This window comes from Nyctibius grandis, assembly GCF_013368605.1.
Source record: "Nyctibius grandis isolate bNycGra1 chromosome W unlocalized genomic scaffold, bNycGra1.pri SUPER_W_unloc_2, whole genome shotgun sequence".
NCBI classification, from domain to species: Eukaryota; Metazoa; Chordata; class Aves; order Nyctibiiformes; family Nyctibiidae; genus Nyctibius; species Nyctibius grandis.
Window position 1 is genome coordinate 6,330,688 of NW_027167473.1, and position 24,836 is coordinate 6,355,523.

The 24,836-nt window shown below is 44.5% G+C and overlaps 1 protein-coding gene across 5 annotated transcripts in view; it reads left to right on the forward strand.

Moving 5' to 3' along the window:
- The window catches only part of WDR7 (WD repeat domain 7), a 74,028-nt gene extending 49,768 nt beyond the window's left edge, over positions 1 to 24,260 (forward strand). For all 5 annotated transcript variants that reach the window (XM_068424412.1, XM_068424416.1, XM_068424414.1 and 2 more), the window contains 7 exons: positions 703 to 889; positions 6,464 to 6,581; positions 7,291 to 7,440; positions 7,809 to 7,891; positions 9,257 to 9,356; positions 21,310 to 21,414; positions 23,090 to 24,260. In XM_068424412.1, coding sequence (XP_068280513.1) covers positions 703 to 889; positions 6,464 to 6,581; positions 7,291 to 7,440; positions 7,809 to 7,891; positions 9,257 to 9,356; positions 21,310 to 21,414; positions 23,090 to 23,293 — 947 coding nt within the window. In that variant the 3' untranslated portion in view covers positions 23,294 to 24,260. The remainder of the gene's footprint in view (positions 1 to 702; positions 890 to 6,463; positions 6,582 to 7,290; positions 7,441 to 7,808; positions 7,892 to 9,256; positions 9,357 to 21,309; positions 21,415 to 23,089) is intronic.
- The last annotated feature ends 576 nt before the right edge of the window (positions 24,261 to 24,836 follow it).

Genomic DNA, 24,836 nt, shown 5'->3' on the forward strand with positions numbered 1-24,836 from the left:
AGAAAAACCTGTTAAAATCAATAGGTTACCTTGCTCATTTAGCTTGCTATTGTGATAATTATTAAGTAGTAACAAATAATTATGTAGAGAGAATGATAAATTATCTTTATCTGGGAGCATTGCTTGTTTTAGCCCTCCCACACATTTATATCTATGTAATTATTTTGATAAAATAGTCTATTAAATGAAATTATTAATCATGTCTCCTCAATACACAGAACCTGGATCAAAATTCAGGTGTTGTTTGGGACATAATTTCTCTCTCTCTCTCCCTCACTGCCCTTAAGCTATATTTCTCTCTAAAAGAAGAAAAAGGCATGTGGGGAGGAGGGAGAGTGAGTTAATGAGGATGGACACCAGTGCTGGGAAGTAATCCTAGTGAAACGTGCGAGCTGGGCGTGCAGCCCTGGGGAAGGGAGGCGATGCCGTGGGTGGGTTACCGCTTACTCTGATGGCAGATTCTCTCTTTTGAGAATGGCCAGGACACTCAAATGTAACAGAAATGACCCAAAATTCAGTTCCCACACCTGCATGAGAAGTTTGAGCTCACATCTCTAACTGCCCTTAACCACGAAGTGCTGAGTCCTTCAAAGGACTTCCTTATTACGTGTTTCTCAACAGCAAGTATTTGGAAAAGCAATAAGGCGAGATAATTCCCCAGCTCTCTTCTCACCATCCCCTCTCTCCCGCTCCCCACGGCAGGCAAGGCGCTGACGTTCCTGCTGCTGCAGCCGCCCAGCCCCAAGCTGCCCGCGCACAGCACCATCCGCAGGACCGCCATCGACCTCATCGGCCGCGGCTTCACCGTCTGGGAGCCCTACATGGACGTCTCCGCCGTGCTCATGGGCCTCCTGGAGCTCTGCGCCGACGCCGAGAAGCAGCTGGCTAAGTAGGTATCGCGTTTGTTCACTTACAAACCCCTCGTGTCACTTCCAACCTGTGCGTCGGGGTTTGGCAGCGGTTGGTTCAAACCCTGACCGCTGTGGTGCTTGGCAAGAAGGTGGGACAAGGAGTAGCTCCTGCTTTTGAACCTCTACCATCAAACTCACCCTTTCAAGTCTGCTTTAGTCTAGGTAAGAATAGTATTTTCAGAAGATATTTTCTACTGGTGAGTGTGAACACACGGGTTTGGGTTTTTCCCATGGTTTCCCGAGCCCATCCCATCAGGATGTGAATGGTTTTGGGGAGTATGCGTTGGAAATGGTGGTTATTTTACCAAGAGCATCACTATTAATAGCATCAAGGTAACTTGGAGAGTTAAGGATTGCTAAGAAATCATAAGCTCACTAGACCACAGCCTGTCTCTAGGGTCAGAGAACAACTTATTAAAGTGTCCTCAATCAAGATTTATATGGTCTGCTGTCCTGCACCTCTGCTCTAACCTCTTTGAAATGAAATCTTCTTTCAATTGGGTATTTGTAATTGGGGCGGGGCAAATTTCATAATCATGCCATTGGATAATTACAGCTAAATCAAATAATTATAGCTAAGTGCATCAGTGCAGTCATTAAGATGACTTGTGTAATAAAGGCAGCTTCTTGTCTTTTTTCTTAACACATTTTGTGTTAAGACGATGGGATTCTTGTGTTTAGGGTTTTTTTTAATGTGTGCAACTTTGCAGGATGTGAGCAGCATTTTTGTTGAGTATCCATGAATTTGGTGATCTGATTCTCACATGAGCAGTCTTTGCCCACACCGTTAGTGGGATTAATAACAACAGGACTATTTGCACGGGAAAGAGTTCTGCAATATAGTCCTTATTTTTATTATTGGTGGTTGTAAAATTGATCATCCCGTCTGAAATTTATTCTAAATCTCTATCTGAACAATTTTTTCTGTATTCAGTTTTTATTTAAAAAAGCAAACCACTTAAACATGTAAAAGGAGAATGGGGAAACAATTTCATTGCTAAAGGAAGACAGCTGACTGGTCTGTAATATTTTCTTTGCAAGGTTTTTCCTTTGGGGGGGGGTAAAAAAATCTAGTGTCTGAAATTGCCAAGGTCATCATAATTGATTATTTAGGCGTTAATTTTCCTGTGTTTCTTTCCATGAAATGCAGATGTTTGCTTTTCATCAGGTAACACTTTGTTTGGTGGCATTGCTAATGTCTGTCAAGCTTTCTGGGTATATCCTGCAGCGCATGGGAGAGGTTTGCATTGAAGGAGGAGGAAATCATATCCTTATGATTACAAATACCTTAATTATAAGCATTATTGTCAAGTGTTTAAACTATGCACTTATATTTTTAGTTCTATTTTGGTCAAGAATTGCTTGTAGCAGTAGCATTTCATGCCATGAGCACTTTACACACCCGTATCGTTCAACCTTAGCACTCAGTTTCAAGTGTTACAGTTCTGAAAGCAGCTCTGTTGTGAATGACTTTCACTTTACAAACCTCTTTACAAGTGTTTGTTTATAAACACACACACATTTTAAATGCCACATGCCATAAGGAAGTGACGGGGGTTGTGTTAATGCCATGTGTGCATTTTATCAGCCATCTGTAAAGCTTTCTGACTTCCTTTGACGTTATACTACGACACATTTTACGACATGATTTTATAGAGCAGCTTTAATGTCAGCAAGATTTAAAGAATGGGTGAGTGCTGGGGGCGTTAATGGAGAGATATGTAGAAACTGGGTGAACATTGTTATTTGTCTGAACTTCAATTATTTCTTGTAGTGTGACACAAGAAGCCAAAACGCTTTGCCTTGCCCGAGAGTCTCCCAAGCCCCATTGTATGTAAATGTGGGCTTACAGGAGCCCGGTGAGCACCGCTCTCCAGAAAGTCATTTTCATCTTGTGATTACATCCTTAGCTGTCATAAAGATTAGTATGGCTCTCTGTCCACGAGCACTGAATAAATGAACGTATCAGCATGGAGCCTTGAGGAGCCCCATGCAATTTTCATCATGATAAATTGCATAATAAGCGAGAAAGTGTTTGCTTATTAATCCATAACAAGATTTAGATTGAAAATGGCCTGTTACATTCATGACAGCTACAGTGCCGACTGCAGGCAGCCGAAGATGGAAAGGAACGGAGCAACAACGTGTGCAGGGGGTTAAGTGTGCATCTTACCCTCCCGGTGCCCTGCTGAGCTGCCCCTCTTTGTGCCTGATTTACCGTGTACACAATAACAGTGCACAGCTGCCTGGCTTCTCTCCCTGATGGTAGGAACATTTCATGAAAGAGCTTTTATGTCAAGCTTCTGCTTTTCAAAAAAAAAAAAAAATATCACATTTATTGACCAAAAAAAAAATAGCAGTCTTTTTCTTTTTTCCCTTCTGAATTAAATATCTGAGCTGCTATCCAAAACTCTGGTATTTATAACTCCTCCACTCTCCCAGTTCACCCTAGTCCCCAAAGATTACACCGTGCTAGCCTGCTATGCTGAATAAAACTGCTCACTCGTGAGGACTAAGACTAATTTTTCTAGCATTTCTTAGGCTTTGATTTCTTGGCATGATGATGGTAGGGCTCATTGCTGTCTTGTTATTTTTGCTCTTTGAATTACAGGCTACAGTTTGATATAGATGATGATATAATATACCAAAATTAGCAAATTGCATTCTAATCGATCCATATCTTTTTATATATAAGTGTGTACTAAAATAATTAGGCCAAATCTCTTTAGTTTTGATTGTGTTTAGTGGAAAACTTTACTATACTTCTATGTTCTTATGGATTCTCTCTGGAACTGTGGGATATATATGGAAGTCAAGAAACAGAGAGATCTGATTGCTACATTTTCTGGTCGTCGCCATCGAAACCTTTTCCATTTACCTTTTTCCTAGGTGTGACCTACAGCTCTTCCCAGGTAGCTTGTTCTTTCCCACTTGTTTTAAGAATCAGCTTTTTAAATGCATTGTCCTTATTTTTTTCTAGGTAGTAAAGCACATAAACATTGCTCTGAAGTTGTGATAACTTATGCTAAACATATAAACAAATTATCTATTAAAATAGTCTATATTTCATTGAAAACATTATTCAAATAGCATATTGGATCCCCAAAAGCTCAAGAAGTTCAGATCCACTGGCATGGAGGAAGTTGGTGATGGAGTTGGGAAAGGAGAGTGCATAATTCCCTGATGATGCAGCACACGAGCCCCTGAGAATCAGCCTCCTAGAAATGAGCCGAGAGGCTCAAATCAACAGCACAAATAAAGACAGTGATAAATCCAAATATTTTTGCTGTCATTTACAGGTAGAACGTAGTCCCTGGTGTTACAGGCATGCGTTAGAGCACAGGCTGCACCCCTTTTGTGTGTGTTGGGTACAGAAATGACTCCCCAAATGCCTGCTTGCAGGGCAGTGGGCAGGATGAGGGCAAGAGGGACAGCACATGCTGGGCGGACACAAGTCCTACAACTCCTCAGCACAAGAACAGAAGCCTGGCTGTGAAAGCCAGCGTCCCCCATGTACGTTAGGTGTGCATCTGCCCTGGCTTTGTTGTGGGTTTCGGGGCGCTGTGCCTGTCCATCGTGCGGAGCAGCTGGCCCAGCCCTGGAGGGGGTTAATCTCTGCCCACATACTGCCACTGCTGAACTGACAACAAGCCTGTTGCTCTGCAGGAAAATGCACGCTTTACCAGGCACCCTGTAAGGAAAAGTGCTGCTGCCAGAAACGCAGAGCCTTGTTAGACACTTTAAAAAAAAAAAAAGAGATAGTGTTGTCCTCCATAGACACCTCTCTGTAAATTAAAGAAATCAGTGAAGTAACTGTTCAGTTAACACACGCTACCTAAATCCTCTACAAGAGCATAAACAGACTTTGCAATAAGCTAGTTGGGTTTGTAAACTTCTATTACTCTTCACCAAAAAATTCAGTAGAAGAGCACAGGGGAGGAGGAACCCCTTCAGATAGTGCCCGAGAGGAGATGTTCAGTGCGTCTGAGGAAGTGCCGTGTCACACTTACTTTCTCTTACTCACATTTTCACGTGTGGCCTCTTGTTGAAGTGTTGGGGGAAAAAAAAATACCTTTTGTGCTCTCCATCCTGGTTCTGAAAATGTCGATTTCCTCTCGTCTCACTTCCAAATAATGTCATTGTAAAGTCTGAAGGAAACATCAGAATAACTTCTGTCAAAGATACGTGATTCTTCAGGTTTAGCCCAAAGATGAGAAGCTCTCAAATGTGAATGGACAGACTAACCCAAATACTTTTGGAGTTTGAACATGTGAACCGATGCTTTTGCTTGCCATTTGGGGTCCTGTGGGTTTGGACTTCACGTGGGCTTTGTGCCATGACGTGATGGCAACACTGACATCGTATTGCTTGTGGGGGTTTGGTGTGCCTGGAATACAAGAGATGTGTGTCGTGATTTCCACATCTTTTGGGTTCTTTCAGTTTCTCTTTTCCCTCTTATTTTCAGAGCAGGTTGAGTCCTACTCCTTGTTTTCAGAGCAGAATGAACTTTGTTGACCCTGAGAAACCAGTTTTTACCAATTTGGAAGCACACAGAGATGCTAAAGGGATATATGTGAATTATTATACTCTTCTCCATGACTCTGCTTTTATTTTCTGCGGCTTGCCTGCCGTAGAGGTTGCTGGCAGCTTTTAAAGAAGTCTTGAGGATCCTCTTTCCTTGCTGCAGTGGTTGTGTCCAAGAAAGTCTCCTTTGTGGGCCAGGTTGAACGTTTCAGGTTAATCCCAACACACGCTGGTTCCCAGGTGTTCCCTCCCCTTCTCTGACAGCCCAGTTCCATACTGGAGCGTGTTCTTCCCTGTTCTCCCATCGCTCTTTCCCCAACCCTTGGTGAAATGTTCCCTCGGGACTTGTTATTACCTTACTGTTTCTCGCATTCATCTTGTCACAGCAAATAAAAGCATTGTGTATGATGCCACTTAATCCCTTACTGTTATTCAAAGAATTGCAGTAAAACCTCAGTGTTAGAAAATTCTCAAGAGCATCTGAATAATTTCAGTAATTAGCATAAGGTATGGGCTGTCTGTCATCTCATCGTGCTGCTGCAACTGAGTCATGCAGTAAATTGAACTGAAGAGATTTGGTGGTTTTAGTTCTTCAAGAAGCTGCTTGTTTTACTCTCCTATTACCAGTGCTTAGCTGAATTAAGGAGAATTACTATGAACAGGGTATTTTTCAGCCTGTTGTAAAAGAATAAACCATAAAGTCTTGGGAAGACGTTCTCCGTTCGCCTCGCCCTCCGTTGGGTGATACGTATTCAGCACATACAGATAATTTGTTAACAAGGCCTTTTTAACACTTTGGACAGATGCACATACTGTTTTCAATCTTCATGGTTAATTATTCGATTTTGTATTTGATGATAGAACACCCTGACTCCTAATCACTGCTCATTGTTGGGAGTCCATTATATTCGAACTGTTGGAGTGCTCCCGTTGACCTTGAACTGACATTATAAGCTGTTTCTAATCTTTTCACTCTATATTTCTAATGCTCCTTTTCTTTCTCCCCTCTTTGTCTGGTGCCTGTTTAGCATCACAATGGGGCTGCCCCTGAGCCCAGCCGCCGACTCTGCCCGCTCGGCGCGGCACGCTCTCTCCCTCATCGCCACCGCCAGACCACCCGCCTTCATCACCACCATCGCCAAGGAGGTGAGTGGGGTGTCCTCCAAGCCTTGAGGCTTCAGGCTTGGGAACAGAGAGAATCAAATACCCCTCCCTTCCTCCCAAAAAGCAAGCACAGCATTTGTATTCCTGCAGATATCCAAATCACCCATAATTTATGGCAGGAGCGATATTTAACGGGGTCCGATGAGTCGTGTGGGGCTTCATTTGTTGTATCCCAGTTATATAAACTTCCAACAGCAACGTGTGAAATCCTGCTTGCTTTAGGCAACGCAGACATGACCCCATGAAGTATGAATTAAAACGGAGTGGAGACGTAGCCGTGGGGTTTGGAGGGTGAGGAGGAAGGGACGCTGCTGTGAGGTTAGCGTAGGCTGGGCATGGTCATCAGAGGCCAGCCAAAAAAAGCCTGTTACAAAGCAGCCATCTAATACCTGAAGATGTACAAGTATGTGGAAATAATGTAATCAAGACCCAGGCATTTCCTCATCTTGACCTTTAGCTTTATGAGATTAAGAATTACCTAAAGCAGGTAAGCCCTTGTTTAAAAACTGTGTCAAGGATAACCATTAGTGGCTCTACTGATGAGTAACGGCAGAGGGAGGAGTAACCCATAGGTCTCAAAGCAAAGCATTCTGCACAGTACAGGCTTACTCAATGTAACACGTGTGTGTAACAGCACAGATGGAGGATACTGAGAGCCCAGGTCTCCCCCTGTAACCCTGCTCTTCGGTAGGTGCACAGACACACTGCCCTGGCAGCGAACACGCAGTCTCAGCAGAACATTCACACCACCACTCTTGCCCGGGCTAAAGGAGAGATCTTGAGAGTCATTGAGATTCTGATTGAGAAGATGCCTACCGACGTCGTGGACCTTCTTGTGGAGGTGAGGCTGGTCTGCCGTATCTGCTCGGGGGGTTGATGCAACAGCGAGCAATGTGTTGGCTTGGAGTTGAACCGTAGAGTTTCTTTCTGCGTGGACCGTAAACCTACTCACAGAGCTCAAATATCTGATGTTTACCAGTAGCTTATTGGTTTATGACTGTTGACAGGTACTCCAGTTGCCAGCACCATTGCTGTTGTAAACTCTATCACATGCAAGACAGTTCTTGTTCGGTTTATCCCAATTGTATTTTAAGGTTAGATATCAAAGATGCAGTCAGGCACACAAATTCTTTATTTTTGCCTGTTGGAACTTTTGTTATGAAACATAAAATACAGTAGGTCAGATGATTTTAACTTTTTGTTTCCAAGGTTATGGACATCATCATGTATTGCCTGGAAGGATCTTTAGTTAAGAAAAAGGGTCTTCAGGAATGCTTTCCAGCCATCTGCAGGTGAGCTCTTCCTCCAAAAAAATGGTGCTTTCAAACGGTAAAATGGGATTTATAAAATGGAAACACTTACAGTGTCTTTAGACTATGATAAATATCCCAGTTATACTATTAAACTGGTACAACCAGTAAATTATAATAATCATCTGTCGACCATTACATTTTAATTTAATAAGCTATTAAAATATTGAACAGTTTCAAGAAAAGAACAATTATCCTGTTGACAGGTAGGATACTGATGGAGGTAATCTTCCTTCTTCCTGATACTTTAAAAGGCTTACCTTAAAATATAAATGCCAGGGTAAGTGGGAATTAGTGCAAAAACCTCCCTGTTCCTGTTGTATTTTTAGAGTGATACATTATCTTAAAATTCTGTTCAATTACTAGCAATATTTCCTATTCTCCATAGTTACAGGCATTGTAAAAATGATACAGCACCCCACCGATGTGATCGTTCAGCCCGGTGGAAGTTTCCATCAGACTTTAGCAAACGGTTGGCTCCCTGGAGGGATGCCAAGGGGAAGCACTTGGGCATAATCCTGGTGTTAATTCTTTTAAGATGCCAGTGCTCTACGTAAACCCCTTTCTTAGCAAAATAAAACAAGTGTTGAAGTACGATGCAATGAATATGAAATATTTCTGAATTTCATAGAATCATAGAATCACAGAACGGTTTGGGTTGGGAAGGACCTTAAAGACCATCTAGTTCCAACCCCCCTGCTATGGGCAGGGCCACCTTATATAGAGAAATTTCTGTTGTAGTCCATTTTACCTGTAATGAGCAAGCAGTGTGTGGTTTTTTTCATAAGTTTATGCATAAATCCTGAGTTTGCTGGTTATATAAAATAGCCTTAAAAATAGTCCCCTGTAACACCCTCTTTCATGCTGTTTTTCTGCCTGGCTGCCACCCTGCCCTGTAGAAACGAGTGTCTCCTACCTGTAGGAGAGCACTTGCTATGGCACTCTGGGAATCCTGGAGAACAAGGAGGTGGATCATTGTAAGATCTGTTGTTGGAAGCCATAACTATGGTCAGCAACGTCTTTTGATAGGCTGATCCTCGAAATCTCTGGCAGACTTTGTTATAGTGAAATCTAACAGTAAAATTAAAATTGAATTGAAAACGCACTCGGCAGTTTTCCCAGGTCTGCTCTGCCTTTTAGAGGAGAGGCACAGTGATATTCCCAAAGATTTGCATTAAAATAAGGATTTTGAGGTGTAGAAATTCCTTGAATTTTGCAATTGTTTGAATTCAAAGTGATGCCTGAACGTTACGGACTACTTAATTACCCACTGGCATTGCAAATTAATTTTAACATCATGCAGGCAGGTGAGATCTCACCTGTTACTACTTTCCATATTCAATTCAGGTTCTACATGGTCAGCTATTACGAGCGGAGTCACCGAATAGCAGTGGGCGCTCGCCATGGTTCAGTGGCCCTCTACGACATCCGGACTGGGAAATGTCAGGTAAATAAATCCCTGTGACTTACCTCCCCATAACGTGGGGAAGTTATTGGAAGGGAAGAGCAGCGAGCTCTGCATCGGGTGACGTGCTGAGCTGCTGGAACGTTATGGATAACGCTGAGGGGATCAATAGTTTAATGAAGGAATCAAAATATATAGAGCCCTGCTGTCTTCGTTCGCTGGCACTGAATGGGTGCCACAGATGGGTTAATAATGAAAGCCTAAAGTTAGGTGATACCCCTGCTCTGAAATAAATGGAAAATCTGAGTTTTAAAAGTTAGGGTTTCTAGCAGCATACTTATCTACTATAGAAGTCACAGAGAAAATCCACTGAGGTTTGGGTTTTCTTTCCTAAAACTCCTCTCTACAAAATGCCATGATGCTTATACTTGAGGTATTTACAATATTCTGATGTTAAATAAGATACATATTTTCTCACCTGTGACCTAGAAGAGGATAAACTTAAGGATAATGTTGAAATGAGCGCTTGGAATTAAAAATGTTTAAATGACAAAGTATTTGCCTTATCTTTTCAGAAAAGTTCATTGGTTATCATCTTTATTCCTTGTGCTATGTGATCAGCTATTATTTCTTACTGGGCTTCAATAGTCTTCATGTAAAGCTGGGTAAAAATCTGTATTTTGAATCTGCCTTTTTCTTTGTGTGTAAATACAGTTTTTTTGTTGTTTCTAAAAGCTGTTGTCCTCAGCCCTTCCAAAATGTGCATTGCAGAGAAGGCAATATAGATTTCTTCCTGCTAGATCTGCAGCATCACTCAGTACTTTGCTGGCAGAACCACACGCTTGGGTAACGTGGCTGGTTCATTGTCTCTTCTGAAACTCTGGGGTCTATTTTCCAAATCCAGTAGCTGACAGCCTTGTATGTTCCAGCATTTTTTGTTTAGACAGCCGTCCTGTGGAAGCCAAGATGGCCAGATTTATTTTATAAATAGCTGTATAATGCAGGCAAATAGGAAATGTGGACTGCACTATCTAGCTGAAGTCATTTGGGTCATGATTTATTAATTTAACTATAAAACAGGTCCACAAGAACTGCTGCATAGTGATGTACCCGCCGTCACCGAGCACGTGTGCTGCCTCCTAGTCCTGGCCCAGAGGACCCCGTGCCGCAGGGCTGCGGGCATCCCTCTTCCTGAGGCGTTTCCTTCTCTGTGAGGAGCCTGCGTGTCTTGGCACGACTTTTTCCCCACAACATTTCTCTCCTTTACTTTTTCCTTCGGTTCTTTTCAAATAGATTCTGTTTAATTATTCTCTGTTAATTTGATGTGTTGGTGGATACTCACACACTTGTGTTCTCACTTCCGTAATAAGCTTCCACAGAGATCATGGATGTGGGTGTCACTGAAGGGACTTTCAGGATAATTAGGACAGGATCTTTTGCAGATTTTATTATTATTCATGAGAGGAAAATTCGGTGAGTGCCCTCCATATGATTATTAGGGGGCAACGCCATCTATTGGATACAGGTCTCTTAGTCCAGATCTGATCTTTTAAGTTACTTCTCACAGCTGCACATTTCGGGCTGCTCAGAAGACGTGAAATAACTTCAGGAGGGTGTAGGTGAAAAAGTTTTGAAATTGGAAAAAAAAAAAGCTCAAATTTTAAATTTACTTTTTTACAAAAGTTAAAGCCTTTCCAAAAGTTTATAAAAATATTTTAATTGCCTTGGTATGTTTAAATGGAGCGTGAATTAGGACCCATCACAACTCACGCGTAAGCTGATTTTAATCAGGCATCAGAATTATTTATTGGCTAAGAAAAGGGGGAACAGCTTTCCCCTTTTATACTCATCGTTAAGGATATCCGTTAATTGAGAGTAACGCTGAGATAAGCAGAAGGGGTTGCAGTAAGCTGTGGGTGGTGCAGGTGGGACCTCCTCGGGCCACGACGGCTCGTTCTGCTGCAGCAGGCGTCACGTTTGTGCTGGTGGAGCCCTCAAAACTCCTCCTCTGTAACCTACTCTCCACTTTTCTTAATCCTCCTTAGGCAAAATACTCATTTGTGTCCTGTGCTGCAGGAGTTGTACGATCTGCTTGAAGAAAAAAGGGAGGCAACAATGGGAAACAAAACCATTTTGTATGTTTTTTTTCCTTCCAGCACGTTTTTATTTTGTTTTCAAGGAAGGTGCTGTACGTACTGCCTGCGAAATTACCTCTAATGATTAATAGAATGATGGATGTCGAGGATCACCTTTTTTAACAAATAATAAATCAACATTCATATAGGAGAGGTTTTTTCCAGTAACATTTACAATATTAGTATCACTTATTTCACAAGGTGTCAATTATTAATACTGCCAGTAAAACGTTGCCTCAAAGCTTATCTGCGTTTCAGTAGGTTGCTTTTGGTTTGCATTATTGCTGGGGTACAGCTGGGCCTAGTAACATGCGAGTAATATTTGGAAAAGATAGTTTATTAAATATAATATTTAAAGTTTTTAAACTGTTCTACATTTCACACAGAATCAATGAGGTTGGAAGAGCCCTCTGGGCTCATCGAGTCCAACCGTTGCCCTGACACCACCATGGCAACTAGACCATGGCACTAAGTGCCATGTCCAGTCTTAAACATCTCCAGAGATGGGGACTCCACCACCTCCCTGGGCTTACTTTCAAGCAAATATCTTATTTCAGGGTTTTTTGGATTTTAGTTTCTTTTTAAAACACTAAATGCGAATGAAAATCGCAGCCCTTTTGTATTACATCGTGAGAATTCCAAATGTGTATTTTTTTGTGCACATAAAAAAATGTGTATTTTTACCTAATTTTCACTGTGATTTAACCTAGAGATTAGTTTTTTTTCTCCTTTTCACTCTTCTATTAAATTATTTATTAAATGTTACTCGCTGTTCCCAACACCCAGCGTTACCCACGAGCCAAGCCGGCGTTCCCGGGGTCTTTGGGGCGCTCTCCTGCCGGAGCAGCGGCGCGGGGCGCGGAGCAGGGCAGTGTCCTTCCCAGGGCGATATTGATTTGCCCTTCAGCTGTTTGCAGCGCGGAGAGAACCCGGGGCCGCGCTGTTGATTATCTGCACAACATCTCGGTGCACAGTATTGACCCGCTGCCGCTCGCTGCCTCTGGCTCTTGATTTTTCACACCGTCTCCATGACGCTCATAATAAAACACACTATCTCATGGCTGCCCGGCTCCGGGGAGCAGCCACCGCCTGCCCGGGGAGCATTTTTTATACGGGGGTGAGGTGGTGGAGCAGTTTAGGGTTGTGATGGTCTATCGAGATTGATTTAAAATTTTAAATACTTTGACGATAAGGTCTAAAATAATTATGACAAATAGAAATATTAAACAGTTTGCCTGCTTTGTTTTAGCTAAAGTTACCCCCTTTTCTCAAATTCTTTACATTACAATTTACTATTAAATAGCCATATCTTGGAGGAATGTTTTACAACAATTTCATCTTCTGCACTAACATTGTTTTACACCATGTTTTAGATTGTTACTATAAACTGCCGCTATGGGGGGATTTCTTTGTTTTTTTCCATAAATAGAGCTGTTCCAAGCAATTTTCTAGCATTAAACTGCACTAAGAACTCTGTTACACACAGAATCAATGAGGCTGGAAGAGCTCATCGAGTCCAACCATTGCCCTGACACCACCATGGCAACTAGACCAGGGCACTAAGTGCCATGTCCAGGCTTTTCTTAAACCCCTCCAGAGATGGTGACTCCACCACCTCCCTGGGCAGCCCCTTCCAATGGCTAATGACCCTTGCTGAGGAGAAATCCTTCCTAATGTCCAACCTCAAGTTTAAATTAGTATTATTTAAATTCTAGCTAAACTTTGGTATATTTCCATACAATATTTGCTGTTGAATCCATTTAGTTTTCTGTCGCTGCGGGTTTGTGACCGGAATATTTTTAAATCCTTCAAACCCACGGCGTGCAGAGCCAGCTGATGGCAGGTGAAGGCTCTGCAGGAGGATTCCCAGCCCAGCAGATGCTGAGCCCCCTCCACACCCAGGGAGGACCCGGGGTCCCTGTAAGAGCAGATTTTTTATTTTTTCAGTAGTGCCTGGTGCCACATCCATCAGAGTGACACCGGCGGTCTCCAGAGCGGCGTTCAGCAGTTCAGTGCGTATTCATCACGAGTGATGTCTCGCTCAGGAAAGCCAAATTGTAAATGGAAGGAGCTGGTGAGTGGCAGCTCCTGGGTGGGGGAAGAAGAGAAGGGATCTCTGCCCTCAGGTCTGACCTCCTGCGTGGGGCAGGGCGCTTAAATCCAGCATCACTGGGCAGTGGGTATCTTCAGGAGATCATCTCATCTTGATCTGAAATTTTCTCACTTGTCGTGAATGCTGAGAAGGCTGGTCAAGCGGTGGGGTTTGGTTGGGTGGTTTGGTTTAAGGTAGGCAATATAAACACAGCTGTAACCCTGTGCTTCCATGTGGTCTCTCTGCTGCCCTTTCTGTTCCCACCTCTACCTAAACACTCGCAGCCCAGAGAAGTAGAGATGTACGTTCTCTTGAAATCCCCACTCTGCTGGTTCACGTGGCGTTTGAGAGATTTCCTCACATTTCTGTTTCTAGAGGAACTGGTGGATAGCTACAAGGGAAAATGCAGAGCTGAATCACCCCTCCACTCTTCACAGGGAGGCTGGATTCAGCTTGCAGATTGCTCATGCTATGCTCAAAAATGAAAAGCCGGGACAAAATGTTTATAGAGTCTTATTCTGTGCCTTAATTCTGTTTTGAAAAGAAATTATCATAAGAAAGGGGCTGAATAAGAATAACAGCTTGAACAGAAAGGCTGCTCTGATTAGCCTAATGCAGGTATGTTTTTGAGCTCTTTTTCCCTTCATCGGTGTGATCTCATCCTGCTTTTATCCTAGATAACAGCAAGCTGCCTCCATTTGAGCAGACAAACCCTGGCTGGCAGTTTTTGTCATGTTCCTGTCCGTTGTTCTGCACAGGTTGCCCTTTTTAGGGTGCCCTTGTACAGCTTAGGACTGAGCGTGGTTCTCTCTTCTCAGAAGACAAGGGGGTGTGTATAAAAATCCCCGGCATGGGTTTGCAGTGGTTCTGTGTCCCGCTGCCTGCGGGGTGTGTGATGGCACGAAGGCACAATCCCCTTCGGGAGAGCGATTCCAGCGGGGTTGGGAGCAGGCAGAGCTTCTGTGTGTGTGCAGAGCTGCCTTTAACCGAGTCAGAGTGATCAGGTATCGCAAAGGTTAAGCTTTATCAGCTGCACGAAGAAAGGTTGAGGTTTCATCAAAAACTTCCATCCTCACAACCTGTCGACCACAATTTGATGATGATTATTGATTATTTCACAGCCTTTCACTCACGCTGGCACTGCGGCCAGCCTTGATATACAGATAGGGCTGCAGGCCGGCGAAAAGGAGACTCCATCTTGATAATGGACTGAGATGAGATAGTGTTATTTGATAAAGATAATTGATGTTTCACAGTGAATTGGAAAACAGTTCGGAGTGCAGCAGATCTGTGGCCGCTCCATCTGCAAACGTGGCCTTTGTTTACAAAACAGAGCAGCAGCCGTGCCCTTAAACCTCTCACCGCAGCGCTGAACACACTGCTTCAGCAACCAAAAATACAACCCTTGGGCTGAGAAGCACAGTTTGTCATTTTGCAGTCATGAAATTTCTCGAACGTGTACGTAGCTTAGCGTGCTTCTGCTGAGACACCCTGGAGATGTTGTGTCTTCTGCTTGGGATGCGCTTGGGAATTTATTTCAGGTGAGCCAGTGTCCTAAAATCCTTTTTTTTTTTAGTGCTTATACATGGCATTTGAATTAGGCAAAATGCTACTTGAGAGCAATTTGTCAAGGGAAAATAAAGCCTATTGTATGTCTAATTTCTCCATTCTCCTCAAGTCTTAGCTCATTAATTTAAACGTGATGCAAGCTTGTGGTCTCCCATCTACGCCTTTGTTGCAGCCCCCGGTTTTGCATTGATTAACGTATCGCTCATTGCAAGTTCTGTTCACCCAAGTTCTTTTAGTCCTATTATAACCTCTGCAACCTCTAATTAAGCAACAGGAGATGGCAGGGAGCGGGGTTATCACGAGCTGATGACACCCCGAGTGGCACAGGGTTCATCTGTGTGTGGCTAATCCTCGGGGGGAGCGATTATCTAAGGATAAACGTGCCCCATCGCAGCTCACCTCCATCCTTTCTTTGGGGGCTTTCCCTCATCGTGCAGGTAAACATCATTTAGGGTGTGTTGGTATCTACCACAGAGGGGTGTAATATTATGGGAAAATATCAGTGTACCTCCAGTGCTGTTCTCGTGTGTTAGGGGGGTTTTGGCTGTTGTCTTCACCCTGCGTGCCTGTCCGTGTGTTCCTCTTGGCTGGTGGCTCCGGTCTTGGTAGCGTGGAGAGTTCCCTCTGAAAGCAGAAACTCCTCACCAGTGTTGAGCCATAGATGGTTTAGGGTTGTGTATATGGCTGTATATTTTTGTGTAATTTATGAAAACTTCGTCTCCTGTAAAGAAACCTGCTGAGGCCAATGTCACCGCTGTCACTGGCACCGCTACGTGGACACCGAGGGGTTCCCAGGCTCTGGACACCAGCTGGGGCTGCACCACCTCGAGTGCCTCCGCGGGAGGAACGGGCAGGGGATGCGGACAAAACCTCAGTCGTTTGCAGTGGCAGATCAAAGAGCAGCCTGAGTTTGGGTTCGGGTTATTTCAAAGCAAAAGATGCTTTTAACCATGGGCTGGAATCAATACTGTCTGGTGCGGGGTACTCGATTTGGCTCCCTGCAGGATGAAGATCAGAGCGTTGGCAGGCAGAGCAGCCGCTGAATTGTGCAGAGTGTTATTTTATTGCAGTACCTCGATGCCTTTGCAAATTTTTATCCTTATGTAAGGCAAATAATGATTGCATCTTACATTTGGAATGAGTAGTTGCTGATGTCGGATGGCTTGCTGTAGTTGTTTGATTGCTGAATAAAAGCCACGGTTCTCTGATACGGCGTTTTAAAGGCAGAAAAAGAAAGATGCTATCCTGCAACCTGAGCCTGTAAGGGCATTTATTGGCACTGCCGCACTGACAGGTTCAGATGAGGCAGGAAAACTTGTTAGTAGAAACACACATCCTCAAATTGCAGATAAAAGATAATTACTGAGTAGAACCTTTTAATTTCCCAGGCCAAAATCCTTTTCTCTCTGGCAGCGGGAAGGGAAGGGAGGCCGTTAGGCTGCGGTAGCTTTACCCTGAGCTGATGTTCCTAAACGTGCCCAATAATACAGGTGAGGGATTGTATTCATTTTTACTGGAACAAGAAATGGTTGTACCTATCAAATTAGGGATGCAATAACAAAACAGACGCTTTTTTCCAACTTTCTCAAATGTCTCTTAAAAACCAGTGTGTAATTACGCCCAGTCGGTTAGACTGGGGGTTACTCAGCAGCGTAGTTTGAGAGTAAACTGCTGATACGCTTCTACACAGGAGGCTGGTGGGGATTTGGGCAAGGTGTGACTTTACAGCACGCCGACTCCTCTGCATTAACTCAGGAGTGTGCTCTTGAATAATCAAAGTTAGTAAAAATGGAATAAAAAATTGATCCAGCTGTGGCTTTCCACTTAACTCTTATTATGCCTCAGCTGTCAGCTTCCAAGGTGGAGATCCGGCAGTGTAATCCCTTCCAGTAAGGGTTTTTTTCCTTTTTGAAGTGGTACAATTCAGTATACAAAAGTCAAATAGACTGGAAAAAGGTATTAAACTTACTGACCAGCCTCGGAGGCCACGAACCCCCCGCTGAGTTACAGATTTATTACAGCACTGAGTCAGTAGCATCCCTAGGAGCAGCAACAGAAAAGTAGGTAGATAGATTTATACTGAGGTCTGTAAAGAAAATTAAGTTTCCATGTATCTAGAATTATCTAATTTAGCTGTTACTTCCTATTCAGACACTATTTCCTACACAAAAAGTAGCCTCGACTCTTCTTTTTCCCCTCTATAAAAAGCTCTTTTCTTCAGGCGCTGCTGAAGCAGTTTTCTGGAGCTGTCCAGGGAAGCATCCAGCTGGGAAGGGGAATTAGGATTTTATTTACATTGCTCTTACAACTTTCAGAGGAGAGAATCATTTCTCAGAAGTGCTGTTTTAATTAAAGAGAATCCCTAGATTGCCCCATGCAAGTTTGGCAGTGTTTAGCCAGATAAATTGTCAGTCAGCTCCGCTGCCAGCTGTTATTACTATTATCATGAATGGATTTTCCTAAAATTTAGACTTGTAAGAAAATGTTCTCCAAAAATTTTAAAATTGAGGGCTCTGACCTCCAAGTTTTCGCTTGCTTTGATAATCTTGCAGGTTAATCTTGAGTTCTGCAGCAGGTGCCAGTTTGCCCAGGAACTGCTAAATAATAGGGCCGGTGCTGACCAGAAGCTGCTTCAGAAGTGACGGCGGAGCTGCTTTCCCAGAGTCCGCAGGGCAGGAGGCACTTCCAGAGGATAATTGAGTCCCCAAACCCCCCGTGCTGGCGGGGAGCACTGATCTCTCTGGCTTTTCCTACTCCCTTGCAGTTGCTGAACGCTTTTCTTTCAAGTCACTTGGGAATTATGGGGTTGTGTGTTTTGCAAGTGCACTGAAGGCTCTGAAGTCAAAGGTTAAAAATCCTCCCGTGCTCCAAATAGGACTGTGACATTGTTCCAACTAGTTTTCTTTAAAACTTGGGTGAGTAAAGCTGGAGTTGAAAGGGCAGAGCTGCATCTTAACAGAACTGTTTGAGGATGAGCGCTTCTTGCTGTGCCAAAAATCCCGTAGCTCTGTTCTGGGAACTCAGATGTTTCAGCACAATTCACTGTAAGAGTTGTATCAAACTTAGGTGTTTGCTGTGAAAATAACATCTCCTATCCTATCTGCTCCTGAAATCTGTTTTAATAATACTTATTTTTATTCTCATTTCTTAAAGTCACTAATCACGCCTGAACCCTGTAGCCGGGTTCAAGAGCTGAAGCTTCCCAGGGCTTCCCAGCAGTGCGTGTGTGCAAATCCAGAGACCTGGTGTTTGTCTGGTCTGAACTCTTGTCTACATTCCTATCTGTAGTTGTTGGTTTTTTTTTTTTACACAAACTGCTTGTAATTATTATTATACCCCTTTGAGTAGGGATTTAAAGTCATTCTTTTACTTGCAAAATACTATTAAAAAACCTGGAGAAAATATTAAGCACGTTCTTCTTCCATTTTCCTTGGTAAGAATATCCTAATCGTACTCAGAATTCATACTTTAAATTCTTTTCCTAGAAGTTAAACCATAAGGTGTAGCCTATGAGTTGTTGAAACCTCTTTTAAAGTGGTAATTGTCGAGGAGATGACGATCTCCTGAAGGAGGAGGTGATGACAATCTCCTGAAGGGAGGTTGTAGCGCAGTGGGAGTCGGCCTCTTCTCCCAGGCAACCAGCGCTAGGACAAGAGGACACAGCCTCAAGCTTGGCCAGGGGAGGTTCAGGTTGGACATCAGGAAGCATTTCTTCTCAGCAAGGGTCATTAGCCATTGGAAGGGGCTGCCCAGGGAGGTGGTGGAGTCCCCATCTCTGGAGGGGTTTAAGAAAAGCCTGGCCATGGCACTTAGTGCCCTGGTCTAGTTGCCATGGTGGTGTCAGGGCAATGGTTGGACTCGATGAGCCCAGAGGGCTCTTCCAACCTCGTTGATTCTGTGCGTTGGAGCCGGTTTCAAACCATCCCATAACACTTGGGTGGCTGCAGCTGTCAGCTCGTTTTTTCTGGATTAAGTTCGGGCGAGAAAGAAGCTGCCTCATTTTCTCGTTGTCGTTTGCCCAGGAAGTAAAAGCAGATTGTAACGAGGGGCTGGCAGCGGGAGGACCCCCTAACAAATGAGAGGCACACACTGACTGACAGCCCGCCTGCCGGCTCGTGCACATTTGAATACTGAGTAATTGTAATGGCTGGTGCAAAATTGTATTACTCGAAGGTTAAAAATTAAGTTATATCTCTTATTAAGTTAAAAAATGTAATACATGCGCTTTGCCTTTATCTTGGTATTATGGAGAAGCCACTTGAAGGACGGGAAGAAAATTAATTTAAAGATGCAAATATACTCTTTTTTTCCTCAGTACAGTCCTGAGATTTTTACTGCAGTTGTTAGTATTCCTGTAACTAAGGAGTTTCATACCGCTCCGTGCTAAAGCAGGCGCATCATTCTAAGGGTATTGTGTAGCTGTGGCAAACCTCTGCTGTTGTACGTCTTTCCCAGTAAGTGAATTTTTTGTTTTGCTTTAGTTAAGCTATCCCTAGAGACTGGGGATATAAATACCTAATAATAAAGGTGGTAAAATATTAGTATGTCTCTCTAGAAGTACAGAAGTTACTCTATCAATTTGAAGCATGCATTTCAGTATATTTATGAAAATAAAAGTGCTGCCGTGCTACAGTGTTTATTTTTTATGTCACCTTTAACAGAATATTGCGGTTCAATATGGAGTTTACCAACTATTGGAGTTAGAATTAGGTTGTCATAGCTTCAGTATATCATGTGTTACAGGGCGACGGCGGTGGCAGGTGCAGAAGTCAAATAGTCTCCCAGGAGCATCCTCCCATTAAAAAACAATTGCTTGGGCAGAGGGGAGCTGCGAGCAGCTGCGCTGCGTCCCGCCGGCTCGGAATTAAGCCTCTTTCCAAACCAGCATCACGCAGATTTTTGCATAGTTTCCAACATCGCTGCTTCAGAGCTGAAAAACTTCACGTAGGACCTTGAAGGCAGTCCCAAAGAGCGAGCGTTGGGCGTGCGCTCCGCTCAGCACCGCAGCACGGCGCTGAGCACCAAACGTATGGGTGCAAGCAGAGTATTTCGGAGGAGCAGCAACACTTTGGTTTTGTTACACTTCCTCGTTGGCCTCGGAAAGGCAAGATGAGCATAAAGCGTTTAGATAGTGCACTAAAGAATAAATCTTGGCTTGGAAGGATTAGCATCAATTAGAGCAGCACTTCCTTTAAATAACAAAGCAGATTAATTCCCTTAAGGGTTGGACTTATTGGACCACATTTTCAGTAGTAAAAAGAGCAACAAGTGTGCTGGTACTATTGATTTCCTACCTTTGTATTACCAAAACATATTTTATTGACAAGTATTACTTGCTTGTTAAGTGCTGGAGAGTTTGATGGGTCTAAACATCGGATCGTCTAATTAATTGCCCTTTCAAACTTCCATCCTAAGCTGCGGTGATTACATTAGAGAGAGAGGTTTGGGGTGCTGTTGGAGCTCACTCACCTTTTACATGATAAGAAATGAATATATTAATGGGTTCTTGATAGATAAGGCTAACTCAGATGCAGTGCACCATGTTATGATGTCCCTGGGGTGGGAAGCGGGTGCTGGAGGCCCCTCTCCCAGCCTTCCAACGGCCTCGTGCTGCTGCCGGAGCCCTTGGAGCAGGGTGGGTTTGTGCTCCTCACCCTTCCTGCCCCCCGCCTAGCCAGCTGCAGGCTCCCAGACAGCCCATGTACACCCTCCTTTAGGGAGCAAAGTATGAGATTTTTTTGAAAATTCACATTAAAGACACGTTTATGTTCATATACCTGACAAATTACTTTGGTTTAAAAACTGGGTTTGGCAGGGAATGCGTTCATGTGATGATTTAATTCCGTTTTATTGGCTAAGCAGCTATTAGAACACTCAAAAGAGACTGTCATGGTAAGCATTGGGCTTTCAGGGCTGTCTGGAGGCATTGAAGTGCCGTGTTCTCTGTGCTGAGCACAAGTCCCCGTGTGTGACACAGCAGCAGTGCCACCTCCTGTCCTCCCCGACCGAGGGGAGCCGAGCTCTGCAGAAGAGCCGTGCTTTGCTCCTCAGGGGTATCTGGTCCCCCTCAACTTTCCAAAACAGGTTTCTAGAAGTTCACGTACACGTGCGTTTGTGTTTGCTTGAAAGTGTGGTCAGCACCATGGTGGTGACGGGTAGTGAATGTTCTACGTTCCTGTTCTCTCCCCCTCTTGCCCAGACTATCCATGGCCACAAAGGACCGATAACTGCGGTGGCGTTTGCCCCCGACGGCCGGTACCTCGCCACGTACTCCAACTCCGACAGCCACCTCTCCTTCTGGCAGGTAAGGATGCGTCCCCATCTGTCTGAGCTCACGTTTGGGACTTGCTTCTAACATCCCTCGGTGATGGTGTAATACAGAAGGAAATGCTGACAACAGGAGGGTCCCAGAGGTCAGGGCAGGAGCTCAAACCTCAGCATGGGGTTCTGTCCCTCGGCTGTGGGACTGAGCCTTGCTCCCCCGGGCCCCAGCACCTCTCCGCTGCGCAGCTCGTCCCTCGCCGTCCCTTCAGGCTCATCACAGCAGTGTGAGCAGTGGTGTCCTGGTAACACAAGGCATTTTCATAGAATCATAGAATGGTTTGGGTTGGAAGGGACCTTAAAGCCCATCTACTTCCAACCCCCCTTTAGACTTAAAAATGTGTTATTTGGAAGCAGCCGCTCTGATCAAGCAATGGGCACTATCAAAATCATTGAGTAATCAGACTATAAAGCAGAACTGGGAATGCCCAGAAGTACCAGTTATGCTCTTTATCACACTTCCCCAGTTCCCTGTGTCATTCAGGAGTTCTACAGGTGCCATAAAAAAATGACTAAATTATTCTCCATCACTGTATTGTGTGCTTTCTGAAACAGTAAATGAGAGCTGCAAGAATCTTCATCCATCAGTTACGTTTATTCAATTTAAGTGCTCAGGGAAAATCTGGAAACCAATCAGGCCAGACCTGTTAGAATTGGTAAAAAAGTCAGGCAGGAGTTTTAAATTGAGATCTGCCACGCTGTTCTGGGTGTGCAAGTGTTCGTGCTCAAGTGGCTTTTACATAAAGAGTTAAATGTGCCTACACATTTAGTTTTAAAATGTGACCTCGTGCACTAGTGATTTTTCCCTTCTGTGTTCTCTTTGGCACTATTATTAATGCAGGAAAATCAGTAGCATTAGTCATCTTAAAAGGGTTATTACTCAAGATGATTTAAATTGTGAAAATGTCAGCGGCGCTTGCCTGCTCCCTGCTAGAGATGCCGTGATTTACACCCTCTGACACCGGCAGAAAGTAATGGCTTGGGCTTGGTGCTATCAGAATTCAGGACGTGGCGTCAGCAATACCGCGCCCTAAACGCCCCGGGGTTGCCGGGGTTTCACGGGGCACGTCTCGGGGACAACCCTCCGGTTGAGGTGCACGTGGCTGGGGAGGTTTTGAGAGCAAAGCAGCGTCTCGGGGAGCGCAGGGTTTGTGTGGCTCGGGGGGTTGGGTCGGTGGATCTCCTTTGGAAAACGTGGAGCTGGACAAGCCGCATCAGCAGTGCCAGGCCTGCTTTGGGAGAGCGTGGCTCAACGGAGCTCTTCATCTGCCCACAAGACCAACGCTCTGGCTGTTGGGTATCATGGCAGCTGCTCTTTGCCTATCTTCAGCTCGAGGGTTTTTACAATTTCGATAATATTCTAGCATAAATATAATCTTATTATAAACTCCCCCAAGGAGTGCAGTAGGATATGCCCACTGAGTCCACCAGCTCTTCGTTGCATACCGTGCCCATTCCACCATCCAGACCTCCTAAACGCTCAGCTCCCCTGCCACCAAATGTCATTGTTTGGCCCAACTCTAACAACATTTTAATTAAGCCTGGTTTGAGACAGCTGCTGGTCGCAGGGGTGTTGAAGGAGGAGGTGTGGGTACGTTGGACGGGGTGACCCTCCCCGCAGGCGCAGGCGGGGTTGTCACCCGCGGGTGTCTCCGCAGATGAACACCTCCCTCCTGGGGAGCATTGGCATGCTGAACTCCGCTCCCCAGCTCCGCTGCATCAAGACCTACCAGGTGCCCCCCGTCCAGCCGGCCTCGCCGGGCTCCCACAACGCCCTCCGGCTGGCCCGGCTCATCTGGACCTCCAACCGCAACGTCATCCTCATGGCCCACGACGGCAAGGAGCATCGCTTCATGGTCTAGGCTAAACCCCCCGGCGCTGGATGCCCGTTCACGCCGCAGCCCTCATTAAACACGTTTTCCCTTTGGAGACTGGCACAGAATCTCAATGTTTACCAAAAAGGCTCGTGTTTACATGCACTTTCTCCTCGTGACCACTGAATGATGGCGGGTGACGCGGCTGGGAGCGAGGCGCCGGGTTTCTTCACGAGGGGCTCCTTGTCTCGGGGGTGGGTGGCCCGTGTTCTCATCCAGGGGATGTTCCCTCCTACAAAGTCTCAGTTTTCCGGAGAACTGGAAGTGCTGCTCTGCCCAGGCACTGTTTGCTGTAGTCTGGAAGAACGAATAATAGTCCACTTGTAAATAAAAAAACCCCACAACCTCGTTAAGGTGGAATAGCAAACTTGAAAAAAGGAGTATTTATATATAAAGGTGTTTTTTGCTGTGACTGTGTTTCCCTCTTCTTACATATCTAATTTTGTGGAATATTTAATAGTGTCAAAGTATGCTGCTTTATGCTCACAGTAAAGAAAAAAAAAATCTATAAAATACTATTTTATTTAAACATGTTGATGTATATGCTTGTATAGGTTTTCCTTTGCCATTTGGGTCTGAAAAGCTTCCAGGACTAAGGCTGTCTTTACGTAACAAAAATGGTACTTAGAGAATCTTCCCTCCCCCAAAAAGGAATAAATTAATTTTTAAAATGTCTTCTAAATATCAAAAGCATTATTTCTTTTAGGTGGTCTGTGTAGTACACTGTGTGTGAAAGTGAGAGTTCCAGTCCAGAAGCTACATATCTGTTTGCTGTTTAAAAATAATGTAAAAGGCAAGAAATCAAGACCATTAGGAATGTTTAACCCCACGCCTGGCGAGGGGCTCTGGTGTCTGCCCCTCCCACAGCTTTGTGATGAATCTGCTCCCCGTCCTCTGTGTGTGTTGAACTTCCTGGTGTAAATATGCTCGTGAAATAAAACGGAGTTGTACTGGAGAGTGTTGGTTTCGTGGCGTCAGCCTCATGGTGTGTAAATGATTTCCTGCTGCTGATTTACTGGAGTCCTTCACAGAATCAGGGAGGTTGGAAGAGCCCTCTGGGCTCATCGAGTCCAACCATTGCCCTGACACCACCATGGCAACTAGACCAGGGCACTAAGCACCTTCTCCCTCCCAAACCAACGTACCCAAGCCAACAAGGGAATGTTTGTCTTCCAGAAACTCCCCAACACCGACGTGTGCTGGGTGATGCTCTTCTGGTTTGCATTCCCCCAAAGAATATAATTCAAGTAAATGGAAAGGGAGGTTTTTCCTGGGGTGGCGTGCGGGGTATTTAACACCACGTTGGGTTTGGGTTGGAACCTGCAATATCCATTATTTTTTAATGACAATATCCATTATTTTTTAATGCCAGCTGCGGTTGCCTGCAGAGGAAGCCCCAGTGCCACGTGGCTTGCATAGGGATTGGGGTGAGCCAGCACGGCATGGGGCCAGTGAGCTGGGCAGGGTCAGACATCCCCTACCAGCCTTCAGAGCAAAAAAAAACCCCAGGAATTGTGTGAATCCTCAGTTT